This window comes from Ylistrum balloti, unplaced genomic scaffold, assembly GCF_031769215.1.
Source record: "Ylistrum balloti isolate Yb309-2 unplaced genomic scaffold, AGI_CSIRO_Ybal_v1 Utg370370, whole genome shotgun sequence".
Classification (NCBI taxonomy): domain Eukaryota; kingdom Metazoa; phylum Mollusca; class Bivalvia; order Pectinida; family Pectinidae; genus Ylistrum; species Ylistrum balloti.
The window spans coordinates 2,791,327-2,809,146 of record NW_026782260.1 but is presented as its reverse complement, the minus strand read 5'-3'; the positions used below and the strand labels follow the sequence as shown (position 1 = coordinate 2,809,146).

Here is a 17,820-nt window from a genome sequence, read left to right as displayed (position 1 = left end):
AGCTGTTGTACATGTTAAAAAAGTGGTCCGCAAACATGTTCTGTTTTGTTTACATTTTGATTATAACAGATCCATAAAAGAAACAAACAACCATCTAAGACCTGCCATTAATTAGCATTCCAAATATGCATATTCAACAGACCTAAAGGTAAAGGGGGCAGGACTATCGTTTACAGTAGTCTGTGTACTGAGAGAGATGGGATATTGTGAACTACATATATTACTGCATAATTTTAATCTGAAATATGGCATTTCGAAAAATTGTGGCCGAAAACCCCTTAATTTGATAATAATGAATGTTTCTAACTATTTGTTCTGAAACTGATAGATCTATATCAGACCTATAAATATAGGGCTTAATTACGTAATATACTTTAACTACACTCGTAGATATTTAGAAAATAAATAAATCCTTATTCATGAGCCATTTCTAAAGTTACATGAACCAGGACAGAATTGCAATTTTGTGTGATAGAGCCGCACATTGCACAGAATTGTGAAATTCCACAACTGTATGAGTAAGACGTTGTTTCATAAAATAATCAGGATAGGCTTGTTCATTTCATTGTCCATTTCTCCTAGGATTTTCAATTAAGTCCCAAATAAAATAGCAGCTGTTTCCTAATCATCCTACATACTGTATATATAGAGTGTTGATGTATATATAGAGTGTTGACTGAGGTCTAATGATTTGCTAGGATTTACCATATCTTTCTTGTTTAAAAGTCCGAAAAATTTATGGAAGTAGTTCTGTGAGTATTACGTCATCAAATCTCACTTTCAAATCTTTGGTCTTTGGTAAAAATTATCTGAATTTGCAATGACATTAACCTGTACATATGATCCATAGTAGTCCTGTGAATTGTTTCATTAATGATATTTATGATATCAAGACAGCGTGATTCCAGAATACAGGGCCTCAATCTCATTTCATGGAGTATAACTGGATTTTGTGTGGAATTAATATAGGATATAGGGAAACATGTTCCTGTCTACACAGTCTTCTGAGGATTAAGGCTCTGAAAAGTTGTACTATCCTGAGTTGTTTCTAATGTAAACGGTGCTAATCAAAGGTTACCGTTAAGTTGAGGTAACAGTGACTGCATTGTTATGTTTTTGACCATTACAAATTTCACTACATTTCATTCTTAAGTATTTTGTCTTACTTCCTTGATTTATAATTCATGGTGGATTTAAAAATGGATGCGACTGATATTTGACTGAAAGGAAGACTCGATTCAATATAAAATGAAATCCAACACAACATCTAGGACTTTTGTGTTCTTATATAATGTGAAAAGGGTCAATTTATACATTGTTCAATGTTTTACACTTTGTATGTCTTTTTGAAGGTTTATTTGATGACATGATTTTGTTAAAAGCATTAACAAATTCATCATTTTCTGGTTGTTAAGGTACATATCTAGTATATAACTCTAGAAGTTTTTGGCAGATTTCACCTAAATTTTGATTTCACCATAAATCACTAATTCCAAATTCGTGAATTTAATTGGGTGGACTAAGTTCCCTGTTTGTTAGAGAAAAATTTTTTAGCTTGTTTCTTAATTTTGGAAAAACTGAATATTTATGTGAAAATGCAAAAAATATAAAGCACAACCACCACATCTTTTTTTATCATGAAAAACATTCTCAAAATTCCCTATCCAAAGATTTAAAAAAAAAATTTAGTAATAGAAAATGGTCGAATAAAGAAATGATTTTTTTAAAAATTTTTCATCTTTTGGTTGCTATGATACAGTATCAAGTTCATTAAATCAAATTAAAAGTTTGCATTTTCATTTCATTTTTTTTTGATAACCAAGTATCATACTAGTACCTTCAAATAAAAGATGTAAATTAGTTTTAAATACAGTTGCTGTGACAATAACAAAGAATAAATACAAATTTGGGGGAAAAAGAGAATAATATGTGACAGAGAAAAGTTTCATGTAACACTTATTCTGATGTCTGTATTGGAAAAAGTAATGTAGCAACATATTTATTTTTTGCTTTTAATATACTTCTTCAAATCTAACCTTTTAAAATATCATCACCAGAAAGACCGTTTAATTCAATGAAATTTTTCACTTCTCATAGAAGTACAGTCTGAACTGTGAATATTGTAACCCTGGAATTGTAAAATGTTTTAATTCATTTGAAATCTAAATTAACAGACTAAAACTATTAATGTTGATATTTTTCATTTTCTCACCATTTAGTTTACAGTATATGATATATAACTTACATGTTTTTCCTCTTTAAGCCATCTCTCTTTCTCCCTAATATTGGTATAATCCTGTGCCAATCTGCCGTTCTGTAGAAAATCAGTCAGTAATCAAATTAACCATGTGTCTGAGTAGCAAGAGGTTCCTGGGGCTTAACAGTCATCGGATAATCAAATCATTCATTTCAGAAATTATTGCCCTCCCAAAAAGATGTTTCAAACAAAATTGGATTGAAAGCCACTTCCACTTGAGCATTAAGGAATAAGCATTGCAAAGTAAAAATTCACAGTTAGATTTCCCATTTGAGCCCAAGGTATTAAGATTATATTCAATGTGTCCCTCTGATGAAAAGTATTATTATACTCACTGTGTCTTTTTGATCAGTATTAATACCAGCTGATATCAGGAGCTTCCTGATAGAGTCACCATCTTCACCCAACATGTAGGAATAATGCAAACAGCTTCTGTCACACTAGACAATATAAACATTCATTGTGAGGCTACATTAGATCAAATGTACCTAAAACATACACAGTGAGAGGTTATCTCCCCTGTCATTATATATTACATAAAGTGTATTTAAAACATATACAATTAGAGGTTATCTCCCTTGTCATTATATAATACATAAAATGTTCTTCTTACTTACACAGTGAGAGATTATCTCCCTTGTCATTATATAATACATAAAGTGTACTTAATACTTACACAGTGAGAGGTTATCTCCCCTGTCATTATATATTACATAAGGTGTACTTAATACTTACACAGTCAGTGCTGTTCACAATAACGGCAGAGAAACCAAGAAGATACTTGATAACATCCTCACGGGCGAAGAGACAGGCTAAAATCAGTGGTGTCCTCATCGCCTAAAGTTACAAATAAAACAGTAAACTGAGGGAGTTTCACAGCAACAGGGAGAGAAATCATTTTGAGAAAATTACCCTAAATATAAGGAAATAAGACGTTCAGAGAGAGTTACCAGAGAATAAGTTAGGGTGTCATTCAGAGAGAGTTACCTGACAATAAGGTAGGGTGTAATTCTGAGAGAGTTACCAGACAATAAGTTAGGATGTCATTCAGAGAAAGTTAGCTGACAATAAGGTAGGGTGTCATTCAGAGAAAGTTACCTGACAATAAGTTAGGACGTCATTCAGAGAAAGTTACCTGACAATAAGTGAGGATGTCATTCAGAGAAAGTTACCAGACAATAAGGTAGAAAGTCATTTCAAGAGGGTTACCTGACAATAAGGTAGGAAACCATTCAGAGAGAGTTACCTGACAATGAGGTAGGAAGTCATTCCGAGAGTTACCTGACAATAAGTTAGGACGTCATTCAGAGAGAGTTACTTGACAATAAGGTAGGAAGTCATTCAGAGAGAGTTACCTGACAATAAAGTAGGAAACCATTCAGAGAGAGTTACCTGACAATAAGGTTACCTGACAATAAGGTAGGAAGTCATTCAGAGAGAGTTACCTGACAATAAGGTAGGAAACCATTCAGAGAGAGTTACCTGACAATAAGGTAGGAAGTCATTCCGAGAGAGTTACCTGACAATAAGGTAGGAAGTCATTCAGAGAGAGTTACCTGACAATAAGGTAGGAAACCATTCAGAGAGAGTTACCTGACCAATTGACCAAAAAATACAGGAATCATTGAACCATGTGATTGGGTACAGGAATCAACAAGCCTCAACATTACCCAAGATTCATGTAGGTACAGGTATGAGTTGTAATGAGATTCTGTGAGTGTTTATCTTACCTTATCTCTGCAGTTAACAAGCATGTCTGGGCTTTGACAGGATTCTACGATATCCCTCACAGAAGATAATGGGGCATGTCGTATACTGTGCTGTAGAGAATTTGTTTCATTCTGCAGAAAAATAATAAAAATAGCTTTGTAGACTAACACTTAGTGTAGTAGTTTTTTAACATTACAAAAAACTGATTGAGAGTGTCATTGATGTGAACATTTTTACCTTGAAAACTACATTTCTTAAAGTTTACACCAAGAAACAGAATTCTACCAAAAGAAAAGTTTCCTTCAATAGTATGAGTTTGGAATGTTATCTTACTCGATGCAATTCCTAAGACTTGGAGTGATCAAGAAAGAACAAACAAACACACACCTGCACGCACACACGTACGCACACACGCACACACGCACACACTTGACATTTTCATGAGTGATGGGAAATCAGGACATGCTAAAGACATGAACACATGTATACACCTAATGAATAATGATAATTCATGTTTTCACTCTCTGTCTAATGTACAAAGATCCAAATTATTAACAACACATACAACCTATTTCAATGAGGTCTCTCACCTGGAATGTAGGCAGCCATTCAATAAACTTAAGGGCATCATCTGTCTCATTGCCTGCTGCATAGATGAAGGAATCCCTGTACTAAAATCAGAATCAAAACATACAGTGATTGTATTGTTATATCAATTCTAAGTGAATCGGTCTTTTGTGTTCAATTCTTGTCCTGTTCATTATCAACATTTCTTCCTTGATGTGGAAAAGGAAATTTTATCAATTTTTTGCCTCCAGCATCTGTATAATGGTCATTTAGGTATCTGTGTTGTATAGATGTAAGGTCTGACTTTTATGGCAAGTTGGCCTAAGATTTTAAGTGAAAACATGATAGAGACTCAGGAGTTATTTCCCCATATACAAATACCTGTGTATTGTGGCCAAAATTTCTCAAAAAAAAACAACAAAAAACAAAAAATATTTGCATGCATTTCTACATTAACATTTTTAACAAATTAATTCAAAATTGGTTTGCAGACTTAAGAGAATTGTCCTGACAAGATTTCTTGAAACAGAGGCTCTCCTTTGCCATGGTTACCAAATGTCAATCGTGAAATTTTTGAAAATGGTACCATTGTATTTTCATATTCCTAAACCTTTTGACCAAATTGTTTAGCTCACCCAGTTAATTTAATGATGTTTCAATTTCAATAAAAAAGAAGTCTCCATTGTGTTTTCATTACAGAAGTTTTGGAAACACTAAATGTAGTTATTTAGATACAATACACTACCAAGTTTGAATAAAACTGATGAAGAACTGAGGAATTACCTTAATCATAGTCCTTATAAGATTAAGTTGTTTTTTGTTGAAAATATGAACATGTAAGACTAAAAGTGTGTGTGAGAAATGTGAATGATGTGTGTTAGTATGAGAACTCTCCTGTGTGAAGACACATTTTTAATGTTATGTATGTCTTGTCTTGATCATTAAAATGTTTGCATCAGAAAAAAAATTAAAAGAATAAATTTGTTTTTTTTACAAAATGAGTCTATTGATATCTTTTTAATGCATTCAAAAAATTTCTACAAGTGATAATTAATGAGATAAACATGAGATAATTTGGGGACACCAACACTTACGTTATAAGTAATAAGCATACTATCATAGCCATCTGTAGCCAGCCCCTGTAATTTCTCAATATCACTGGTCCGAATCATCTTCACATAGCACTGAAATGATAAAAATATCTTTACCAATTAACACACAGAGAACTCTTACAAATTACAGACCGAAATTCAAAAGTTTGTAATTCATGAAAGTTTCAAAACATCAAATTAAGCCGTAAATTCATGAAGACAAGTCATTTTATTTTTGGTAACATTGATCCGTTCAGAAACATGATGTTCACATATTGACAGTATATCATGTCTTTTAATGAAACTGTATAACCAAATTGAAACTTTAGAAGAAATTTCTCATATTTGCTGAGTAATATCAATAATACACTAGGTTTGTACAAATCCACGATAGCTACATGTTGGCCATTTTGTTTTGCACATCAGCCATTTTTTCATTATCTCCCCTTTTTAGAATTCATATATTTGGTCAACACTATGCTAGTGTTTTTATACTCAGGTTAATAAATCCTTGTATTTATCTGAAAACAGGTCACTTAAATATGTATGTTTAATCAACCCTAAACATAATTACAAAAAGTCCAGAAAACTGATAGCTTGCACATTATTCTAAATGCAAAGGGCAATAACTCCACCTTTATGTAACACTATATGCCCACCCTATATCACCACCAGTTACCATGGCAGTCACGTAATTACAACTACCAAGAATTTCTCAGGAATGATGACAGACAACATATGGACAGAAGGAGACACCAGACCTTGATAATAACAAGCATCTTGTCATGATAGTAGAGAATGACATCATACCTTATCAATATAGTTGATGATGTCTGGTCGACGTGCGAATCTGGCAGTATCTCTTATGGTCACTCCAGTCTGTTGATATATAAAAGATGATTAAATCTACTAAGATTTGAAAAATTGATACGTCTCTTCAGAAAGCACACTTCTGTGTGAGGTACTTTCAACATAATCCAAAGAAGGTCAATAAAAGCCTCATACATGTATTTCTACCCCATGAACAATTAAATACTACTTCACAAAAATCCTTCGTGAAACAGCTTTGTTATTTCATTTGTAAGATGTCTTATTATATTCGTTTGCAAAAAAGCCCCCTTCTTCATTTTTGCAGGATCATCAATTTTGAAATAGTTTGCTAAAAAATATTCACGAAATAAGCCAGTATTATAAAATTTTAATACTAAATTTTACACAAACGGAGGTGACATATTTAGGGGTTAATACAGTGTTATACTGGGGACAAAAACAGGACAGATCACCAAGGTACCAATACAGTGCAGATGTCCAATATTACAAATTACTTGTAATGAAGGACAACAAACCTCATCTCTGTCTGCCACGTTGCCACCATTTTCTATGATATATCGGAAGATATCTAGAGACATAAATCCTCTGTCCCTGTCCAAGGCATAGAGCATAGCATTCCTTCCTCTCTGAAGTGGAAACAAAAACCATGAGGATTCACAAATCATCACAACATATATACCTTTATTCTTAGCTCTTTATAAAAAATCGGGTTCCATGGGAAGACCTAAATTTTATAAATATGATGGTAAAACAATAATAAGTACAGATCTAATAGTATATATTTGTTATACAGAGTGAATGCCAGTACATCATCTGCCACTGATATACCATACAGTGTGTTTGACACTGTGGACTATCACTGTCTTCACCATCAGCTTTCCTACTGAATATTCAACTAACACATTTCTAAACCAAGAAATAATTACATTATATATTTTTAATTACTGTTCTTCAATGATGAAACTATGAAACTAGGTAAAATCTGATATTCTGGATTTAACACCAAATGGTGGATACTTGTACATCAGGTGATATATACATGTTTAGTTGATATAAGATAGGCACAGGAAAAGTGAAAAGTGACAGATTGTGAATGAAGAGCTCATTTATACAGTAGATACAACATTGTTTCACCAGACACTATAATTTCTAATAATTAACAGAGTGTGTCCTCCAGTTAATATAAATGCAAATTTCAAATGATACATATTCTGTATTCTTATTGTTTTTTAATTTGTTATTGATATAACCCAGGTCATAATTCAAACACCACAAAATTAACATGTTACATCTTCGCTCAACATGTGCTAATATAATTAGTATTCACATGAATGTACCGTATAAACAGTTTAGATCACAAGACGATGATATGGTGTCACTTTGGTTCCATGGCAAGTATGTTGATGGAAAATTCCACTTATCATGAGATCCCCAAAATATCAGCCTCTTGGGGATGATAGATTCTGTTTAACCTTTTTTCCTTTTGTGTAACTTACCCATATTTTGATGGGAATAAGGCAGGAACTAAACTACATGTTTTAACGTGATGCCGCAATTTCCATGGAATTTTCCAAAAAGTCATGATGTATGACATTTGCTCTTTAACAGTCTTATCCCATAATCTTGATATGTATTGGTGCCATTTGTTGTATAAATGGCACAGAAGTGAAGTGGGAGATGGAGAGAAAAACTTTGTCGTTACATTATTGTCAGAACATTGGGGCATGCACAAGATGTGGTGAGACAATAAGCATGTGATTAGAGGAGGGATGGCTAACACAAACGTAAACTGAAAATGAGTACAGCGGGGATGTGGTACATTTAGGGAGTGTATTATTAAGGAACATATCCTGTTTGGAAATATTGTAGATAAAGACATTTTGATCAATGTGTGATATGCATGTGAAGATGGCATTTGTTTATACAATTTTCGTTTGAGTGTCGACCCATGAATGAGATGTTTACCTCACTTTTTATAGAGACTGAGTTCTGGCCGCACTCGCTCAAAGGTTAGTTCATATTAACCAGTGGTTAGTGAAAAATTCGAATTGTTGCCACTGTACAAACAAGGTTTAAAAGCAAACTTGACATTAAAAAATATCAGTTTTATGTGTCTCAATAAATTTGTGAAATGATAAAAAGTGTATGCAATTGTGTTTCATTCTGAAGTTTTTCAATTATCACTGTTTATCTCTGACCAGTCTTTGAATAACTGGGTCCTGATGCTTAACCACTCCAGACAGATATATAAAAGTTGATAGAACATAGGACTACCAGTCTCCAGAGGATAAAAGATTCTATTTATCATGTGATCCCTAGTTAATTCAGGGACTGTTAAATGGTTTTCTAATCCCCATCCCTTAAGAAGTCAACAAAGATGACGACATACTTACAATTTCTACAATTTAACACTTACCTCATCTTTCAGATGAAAATTTGCATTTGATTCCAAAATCTTCCACATAATGTCTGGTTTCATTTCAGGAGAAATGGCTTCAAAGTAAAGGGGAGCCTGAAGTCAGACGGAATTTTCTTCATCAAATCATAAAAAAAATCTGATAAAATGAAAAAAATAACAAAACCTGGATTCCTACATTTGGTGGAATCCTTCAACTTCACTTTAGTATCACGGTTTGATGTGAAAGATTTAACTGAAAGCAACTAGACTTTATGTATTTTGATGAAATAGTTACAGTATGTGTGGTTGAGCTGTGTACAGTTTTAAGACAGTGTCATTGATCAGTGTTAATCTGCTTGTTTTATTCGAAAACTTAATAAACATGTTATATAAATGAGAAACACTTATTTCTACTGTTACTGTTGCTCATTGACATTTGGGATCTGACACATGTTTGAATTAATTAACATTTCTGTTTCAAGACCCATTTTTGGTGGCACATGTAAAATAAACTTCAATTAACACTGACAAACATGTTCCTTCCATATCCAAAAATGTCTGAGAGGTTTTTTTTACGCCAGTGAATAACCATGAATGTCTGCAGATGTATGAACTGTGAATGAATAGACAATTTAGCAGGAAGGCACACTTCACTTGCAAAAATGAAAATGTGCAAAATGAGGTTTGTAACTGTTTTTGCAACAATTTATTTTTAAAAGGATTTCTATTGCTTTAATACTGTGTAGATAATACAATAACTAAAAATGCCTGCTGTTTCTTTTGAACATTTTCTTCACAGATACAAACACTGTATGTATCTAATAATTTTCTGTTTTTCAAAATATCTTATCTAAATGAAGCAGTTTAAATGTTTGCTTTCTAAATGATGTCTTTGAAGCGTTTTAAACACACCCTGAAATAATTCTTTAAGCGGACATGAACGTTGACATCAGCTCCAGCATCACATAGCATCTGAACAAGTCTGTAGTCACGCAGCTGGATCGCATGTTGTAGTATGTGCTGTTTTTGTGAAGCCTAGAAAGGATGATAAAATTAATATCTTATAGGTCAACTGACAAATAAGTCTATTAAAATAAGAAATAACTGGTAATATCTCAAAAAAATATCTGTAACAAAATATTCGTTGCCTGACACAGACTGGCCTATGATTTATAAAATACAGTTCATTATTTCTGTGAAAATTTTTGTCATTTCCATGACGCCAGCTTTTGTTACCTCGGGTAAAATATTAGCCAGTATGACTGAATCAGGTTACCAATTTCGTCAACCGTTACCATAAAAAGTTTAATCATTTCAAATTACATTGTATAGTAATGGGACAAACTGCTTGAAATGACAACCTTACCCAGTTAAGAAAATTGACATCACATCTTGTCTTCTTTAATCCTCGTTTGAGTTTGTCATAGTCAAATTCCAAGACCCCATATATGGCATCCTACAGGCAGGAAATAATAGCACTAAATATTACATCTATGTGATAAAATAATGAAAACTGACAACTGTAAGAGAGAGGAGAACCTGTAAGACATATACATCATTACACATGATCATTAACCAATCATTTTCATCAACATGTCTCCAATCCCTGAGAGATCTTGGTGCCCTTCATGAATGGATCTGTAAGTTAGATCTTTGCCTTTCTCATGACCTTTTTAGTCTTTAAGTGTAATTAGTACAGGAACTTGTAAGAAAGGACCTTGCTCTTTGTCCAATCCTAACAGTGGCCTTAACCATCATAGTAACACAATAAAGATGTAAACTTTGCCTTTGAACTTTTTACCCAGTAATACTTTAAGAATGGATTCCTACATTGAAGACACTATTACATATACACAGTACTGTACATATCACAGGGAACCATATCAAATGAAAACTTGTTGGTTCTGAAATTATTTTAAATTAAATCACTATACAAAAAATTGAAACTTTGATAAAAATCTCATATTTTCTTTGAAACAGATTTTGGTTCATAGTACAAATATTGACCCAAAACAGAAGTTGCTTCGATAACATGACAAAACAACAGTAAATAGTAAATAAGATAAGACATACACACTATAAAACCTGTATAGACGTGAACGTGACACTTTGTTGATATTTTTTCTTACCATTGTGGCTCGATGTCTGTCCAGTATACTGACAATGTCATGATGTTTGTGAGCAGCAGCGAACTGGCGCAAAGTCTGACCATTCTGTACAGAAAAATTAATCCCTATTAGACACTACAGTAATGTCTGACCATTCTGTACAGACACATAAATCCCTGTTAGACACTACAATAAAGTCTGACCATTCTGTACAGACAAATAAATCCCTGTTAGACACTTATGTAAAGTCTGACCATTCTGTACAGACAAATAAATTCCTGTTAGACACTATAGTAAAGTCTGACCATTCTGTACAGAAAAATAAAACCTTGTTAGACACTACAGTAAAGTCTGACTATTCTGTACAGAAAAATAAAACCTTGTTAGACACTACAGTAAAGTCTGACCATTCTGTACAGAAAAATAAAACCTTGTTAGACACTTATGTAAAGTCTGGCCATTCTGTACAGAAAAATAAATCCCTGTTAGACACTTATGTAAAGTCTGACCATTCTGTACAGAAAAATAAATCCCTGTTAGACACTACAGTAAAGTCTGACCATTCTGTACAGAAAAATAAATCCCTGTTAGACACTACAGTAAAGTCTGACCATTCTGTACAGAAAAATAAATCCCTGTTAGACACTACAGTAAAGTCTGACCATTCTGTACAGAAAAATAAATCCCTGTTAGACACTACAGTAAAGTCTGACCATTCTGTACAGAAAAATAAACCCCTGTTAGACACTACAGTAAAGTATGACCATTCTGTACAGAAAAATAAAACCTTGTTAGACACTTATGTAAAGTCTGACCATTCTGTACAGAAAAATAAAACCTTCTTAGACAATACACACCTTTGTCTGATCTATTCATGTTTATGATAGTAATAATCAGATTGACATACAGTTTGTTATACTGACATATATAAATCAGATTGACATATAAATTTTGAGAATGACCTGTCAAGTACTTTGAGGAAGAAAAAAAATTGCTGTGATTTTCGAGCTAAAATCCAAGATGGCCACCTGTCAGCCATTTTATATTTTCACAACTGAAATGCAAGATAATTTAGATATGAAATTTGAGAATATGTATTCCATAAAGTACTTTCCATTTCAAAATATTTCATTGTCTTATGAACAAAAAGGGATTGGAGAACAGGGATTGTGTTGATATAACATGGTCACACGGAGGTGAAGTATGTTGTTGTTTATCTACCTGACGTGTTGTTATAACAATACCTTTTCTGAGTCTGTTTTACACCAGCAGTGTAACAGTTCCTTCACCCTCTCCACATCATGATTCTTCACGGCTTGGAATATACCAGGCTTAAAGAAATCTCCAACAGTTAGTTCAATGATTGGTAGAAGATTTTTATAATGTATTTGACATATGGTATTAGTTTATAAACAACTGTATCTGTGGTATATGTTAGTGAATTACTAGCTGACCCAGACATCCCATCACAATCACACCATGTCCTGTTTTCAGGAGACCATTGTATACTGCTTTGAATAAATAGAAAATTCTTTTTAAAAGATAAAAAAAAAAAAAAAAAAACAGAGAAGAATATTCCTTTTATAAGTTAAGGGATACAGTAATGTTATCATGTAGTGTCACAATTATCCTTAAATCTCATCTGATTCTTAAGCTACTTGCATTTAGACATGCTGTAATTTTCCCAGGTTTGAAAATGGCAGTGCAGTTTTGGAAGGCAAGCACAGAATACCATAGATAAGTTATAATGTAGGCCGTTAACATGAGTAGATTTACTAAATGTGAGCTTGAATAGACATCCTTCTCCTACTGTTAGCAAATTACTGCACTTGGGCATTGAGGTGGGTAATTTCTTTGCTTTCAACACAAACTAACTTTCTGTTCATGTACAAAAGTAAATCTGCATACATTTCCAATGCATACGTTCTCCTGTGTGGCTTATATGCAGCTAATGAGCTGCCCATGGTTAGAAGTTAGTATTCTTATGTATGGCCACTACAAATGACTTTAAATTACTGTACATACAAACAGAAAATAAAGTATCATTCAATTTTATTCATGAACAAGTAATTTCTAAATATAGAAGGTTTTTTGATGCTGGTCTGACTAAAACAATTTGAAATATGTACTATAATTTTAGAAAATCAATCTTGATAATTTTAAGGGACATTATGGTAAAAACCTATTTTCAGAAATATGATGGACGTTTTACTACTGAAAGTGCTCAATTAGAATTAGCCTCTCTTAATCCAGATAATACCTTAAAACAGAAACTTAAAAACTGCTGGTCAGTCATGTACATTTGAAAGCAACGACAGAAGTAATTTGTATTAACATTATGGATAAAGATTGTAATCACAACTCTGTTTTGAAAGAAGTTTTAACTTCATTCAGTATTAATTATTAACTTCTTATTGTAAAATTTCAGCACAAGAATATCAGAGGAACTGATAAATGCTCCCAAAAATGACTTTAGTGGACAGAAAATTTTAAAAAAGGGTAATCATTCCGTGGGTAAGAAGTTGCGGGCAGTGAATTTGGCATACATACTGCACATTCTCTTAGTATGACCAATGTATACACCAAGTTTCGTGATATTAATTCAAGCAAAGCTATGCTCAGGGCAATAACTCTGTACTGAGGGGTCATGGGCCCTGACATTGCTACACTGCACCTTGATTTTGTATAACTGATGTATACACCATGTTTCAATATCTGAATGCAGGCAAAGTAATGCTTTAACACAAAATTTTAACAAAGGGTAATAACTCTGTGATTAAGGGTTTGCAGGACCAAGTTCATTATCTTATGTTAAATACAGGCAAACATTTTGGGGTCAAGAACCCTGAATTTAATACACTGCACAAAGTCTTAGTATGATCTATGTATCCACCAAGTTCATGATCTGAGTCAAAATACATGCAGTTTAAAATTATGCTCGAGACAAAAGGGCAATAACTTTGAAATAAAGTATTGCAGGCCCTAAATTTGACACACTGCGCATTGTCTTTGTATGATCGATACACACACCAATTTTTGTTATCCTAGTGTAAATGCAAGCAAAGTTATGCTCTAACAAAGGGCAGTAACTCTGTAATTGAGGGATCAAGGGCCTTGAAGTTGTTACACTGAACATTGTCTTAGTATGACCTATATATACAGGAAGTTTCACGATCCTGGCTAAACTGTTGGCAAAGTTATGCTCCAGGCACAAAAGGTCAGATGGAGAGATGGTATGGACAGAGAAGGCAGCAACTATATGCACTCAGAAAATTTTCAGGAAGCAAAGAAAAATCAATCATCACATTGTTCATAATGAATACATTTTATGATATAATAATGCAATAATTGAAAGACCCAATATTATTCTACCATCTGTTGCTATAAAACCACTTGTCTTCCTCAATCTCACCTTGTATTTGTCATATACTTTGTGCCAGTACTTGTCCTGTGGGTTCACCTCCTCTGGTGTCTTCATATTCTGTAAAGAGACATATTAGATAAATAGTTTGGTGTTGGCGGTCTTTGCATCATATGTCAGATAATTTCCAGTTTCTAAAAATGAATAGGGATGAATCCATCCAACAGAATGGAGGGGGGTACTTCAAAGTTTTATTAGGTAGCTGGTCTACTGGTTTCGCCCTTATAATAGGGCTTCATCAGGCCCCACTTGTATAAAACATCTCAACTTGAAATTTCCTCAAGCCCAGATTTTCCTCAGCTAATATCTCCTTGAAAATATCTTGTACGAAAATTCCCCAAGGAATTTCAGGACATCCTAGCTGATGCCTTCCTCCTGTTCCTTGAGAAAATTTTATACAAGCCGTTTTTGAGGAGATATCAGCTGAGGAAAATCTCGACTTGAGGAAATCTCAAGTTGAGATGTTTTATACAAGTGGGGCCAGGACTATTATAAGGGCAAAACCGGTAGACCAACTACCTAATAAAACTTTAAAGAACCCGCCTCCAGTCTGTTGGATTTATTCATCCCTATTTAAGCTCACCCCTTCTCATCAATCCCCTGCATACCCTAGGGTATCCAGACGGGAGACGAATAACCTGCAAACCGCCATTGATGCAACAGCAGCGTTGGCTCTATCCTTTACATAAAAATGATTAGTTTTCAGTTTCTTTGGGTTGTTCCTGAATCAGATCAGACCAACCTCATAAGCCAAACATGTTTGTGGTTAGGATATGTATAAAGGTTCAATGGAATGGCAGAAATTAACAGTTTAGGAGGAGTTGTCCTTACAAAGAATTTTCCTATTTTTTCATTAAAGGGCATAAACTCCTACAGAAAGGGTTAAAATGAAAGAATATTATTATTGATTCTCAGAAACTTGACATCACAGTCTTTGGGTAGCTGTGATACAAGTAATTGTTCACGGAAATTAGTTTAACATTCTAGTAGGAGAGTAGAGACAAGTTCAAGTGGACAGAACATGGACACCGTAGTAATAGTTACGGAAGGATATCTAAGATCCATCCCTTTATCGTCCGTTATTTTGGATGGATGGATGGATGGACGGACGGACAGATGGACAGAAGGACAGACCGTTCTAGTACATTGATTTATACAGCCCATCACCATCAAATGAGATAAAAATCTAATATATTATATAGCTTACTAGTGCAACTATAGATGGATCAGCTCCCCAACACATAAGATCACCAAGGTGTCCACTCTGTCTCTGTAGTGCTGTGACATGAAGAGGTGTATGGCCATGCTAAAACAGTAATTAAACACACTTAAATCATAACAGTTATAAATATTCATATTCTATCAAACCATGACATCAATACATCATACAGGTACTATTGTATATCTATACATAACAAAATACTAAAATTAGAAATTTGGCATTTCTATGGCAATCTCAGCTTATGTGAACAAATTAACTTTAATTTGTGAAGAAGAATTTTATTTTTGGATCACTGTTGCCATGTGGACAAGTCCCACACTTCCTACAACATAGTTGTACAGACAATATTGTGTCCCTGTGCTAATATTCCATGATGCTGCTATGTCCATTATACTTTTTAGACAAGCTGGCCGACAGATTTCACTGAATGGGTGCTGTTTTGTCAACTGTAGCTGTTATAGACAAGTTGGACTACAGAAAAAACGGTACTCCTGTACTGAGATAACCCATGCCTTTATACCTATCACCCTGTACTGTGATACCCCATGTCTTTATACCTATCACCCTGTACTGTGATAACCCATGTCTTTATACCTAACACCCTGTATTAGTAACTGGTCTTCAGTTTATTCAGAATAAGTCTGCAGTCAACATCAGATCTTTTGACATTTTAGGGAAAATCCAATGCTGCAGTTTACAGGAGTAGGATACTTAATTACTTACTTTGTTTTGAAGGTTGACATCTATTCCAGAGGCTGCTATGATGTGAAATACAGCTGGTCTGTTCATGGAACTCACATAGTGAAGATATGTATTTCCTTTCTGTAAATTAAAACCACCAGTAATATCAGAATATAGGAACAGTTATATTGTATCTGTACTGTTTCACCAGTGATGTCAGACTATATAACTTTAATTATATGGTTTCTGTACTGTTACACCAGTGATACATACACACACACGCACGGAACCTAATTTAATATCATCCACAAAATGCATTCAAAGGGGATAATTTAATGTCTACATCTACAATATACAAATGATGTTAATTTTAAATGATAAATTTAACAGTCTGGAGAGACATTTACTTGGTACATTACACAATATACAGGTACATTACACAGTATATCATTGATTAAATTTTGATTTTCTAAATGTTTCTAAGTAACACACCCTTAATTGAACATATCCTGTCATCACCAGAGATTTTGGTAAAAAAGGGACTTAAAATTTTGATTAAACCTCTTTTACATTTTATTTTTTTCCAAAAGGTGCAAAATACTACTACATCAATAATCATGCTAAAATCAGAAATTCAGAAAATTTTGGAGAATTTAGTTCTGGACAAAACTAAACTAATCATTTCAATAAAGAAAGACATGGAACCTACCCTGTCCTTAAAATGAACATCTTCTCCAGCTTGGAGTAACATTTTCAGCTTCCCCGGATCTCCTTCCTTGATAGCACAGCCAATTTTGGTCTTCAAAATTCAAACAGTTTTATCAGATTTGAAGGTTCATCAAAAAGTGACAAAGAAGAAAATATATTTTGACTTTCCAGAAATAGTAATAATTATCTCAAATCACAAATGGATATGAGGTATCTCTATTTCAATTCAAAGTTCTTTGACAAAAAAGTTATAAATTTCATGTTACTTCAATTTAAAGTCATAATATACAAAACTTTAACAGACAATAACAGAAGTAAAAGTAAAGACATTCTTCAGTTGGATCACCTCCCCAGTCATTGTTATAGTTATCACTGAGTCAGATCACCTCCCCAGTCATTGTTATAGTTATCGCTGAGTCAGATCACCTCCCCAGTCATTGTTAAAGTTATTCAAACATACCTGAGCCAGTTGGTGCATTTCTCCGGCCATATTTAGTTATCACCATCATTTACCTCCCCTTCAGATTAATTACAGGATGCAGACTACAGAGAGAAAATTGACAATCAATCAATTAATGATATTAAATGGTTTTACATTGCTCTATATTGACCCTGAATGATATCTTCAATAACATATTGGTACACAAGTTTTACTATAACACCAAACATTAAGATGTCTCGGGTACCAAGTTAAGCTGTGGTCACTAATGCACTGACTGTATGACTGTCATGATGTGTGCAATCTGCACTGATCGCATGCATGTGTCTCAGAGAGGCTAATTCTATATATAAACACTTGGTTTGATATACACCTTAGTGAATGTTT

General features: G+C 33.7%; 1 protein-coding gene across 1 annotated transcript in view; it reads right to left on the bottom strand.

Moving 5' to 3' along the window:
* The window catches only part of LOC132554022 (serine/threonine-protein phosphatase 6 regulatory ankyrin repeat subunit B-like), a 28,298-nt gene extending 10,814 nt beyond the window's left edge, over positions 1 to 17,484 (bottom strand). Inside the window, exons 1-18 of the mRNA XM_060218319.1 lie at positions 17,455 to 17,484; positions 16,996 to 17,085; positions 16,329 to 16,427; positions 15,591 to 15,689; positions 14,375 to 14,443; positions 12,207 to 12,293; positions 10,984 to 11,067; positions 10,221 to 10,310; positions 9,767 to 9,889; positions 8,873 to 8,968; positions 6,972 to 7,082; positions 6,436 to 6,504; positions 5,617 to 5,718; positions 4,558 to 4,638; positions 3,988 to 4,098; positions 2,993 to 3,094; positions 2,593 to 2,697; positions 2,246 to 2,314 (exon numbers count right to left, since the gene is read on the bottom strand). Of these exons, the coding sequence (XP_060074302.1) occupies positions 2,246 to 2,314; positions 2,593 to 2,697; positions 2,993 to 3,094; positions 3,988 to 4,098; positions 4,558 to 4,638; positions 5,617 to 5,718; positions 6,436 to 6,504; positions 6,972 to 7,082; positions 8,873 to 8,968; positions 9,767 to 9,889; positions 10,221 to 10,310; positions 10,984 to 11,067; positions 12,207 to 12,293; positions 14,375 to 14,443; positions 15,591 to 15,689; positions 16,329 to 16,427; positions 16,996 to 17,085; positions 17,455 to 17,484 (1,617 nt within the window). The remainder of the gene's footprint in view (positions 1 to 2,245; positions 2,315 to 2,592; positions 2,698 to 2,992; positions 3,095 to 3,987; positions 4,099 to 4,557; positions 4,639 to 5,616; positions 5,719 to 6,435; positions 6,505 to 6,971; positions 7,083 to 8,872; positions 8,969 to 9,766; positions 9,890 to 10,220; positions 10,311 to 10,983; positions 11,068 to 12,206; positions 12,294 to 14,374; positions 14,444 to 15,590; positions 15,690 to 16,328; positions 16,428 to 16,995; positions 17,086 to 17,454) is intronic.
* Between the last annotated feature and the right edge of the window lie 336 nt (positions 17,485 to 17,820).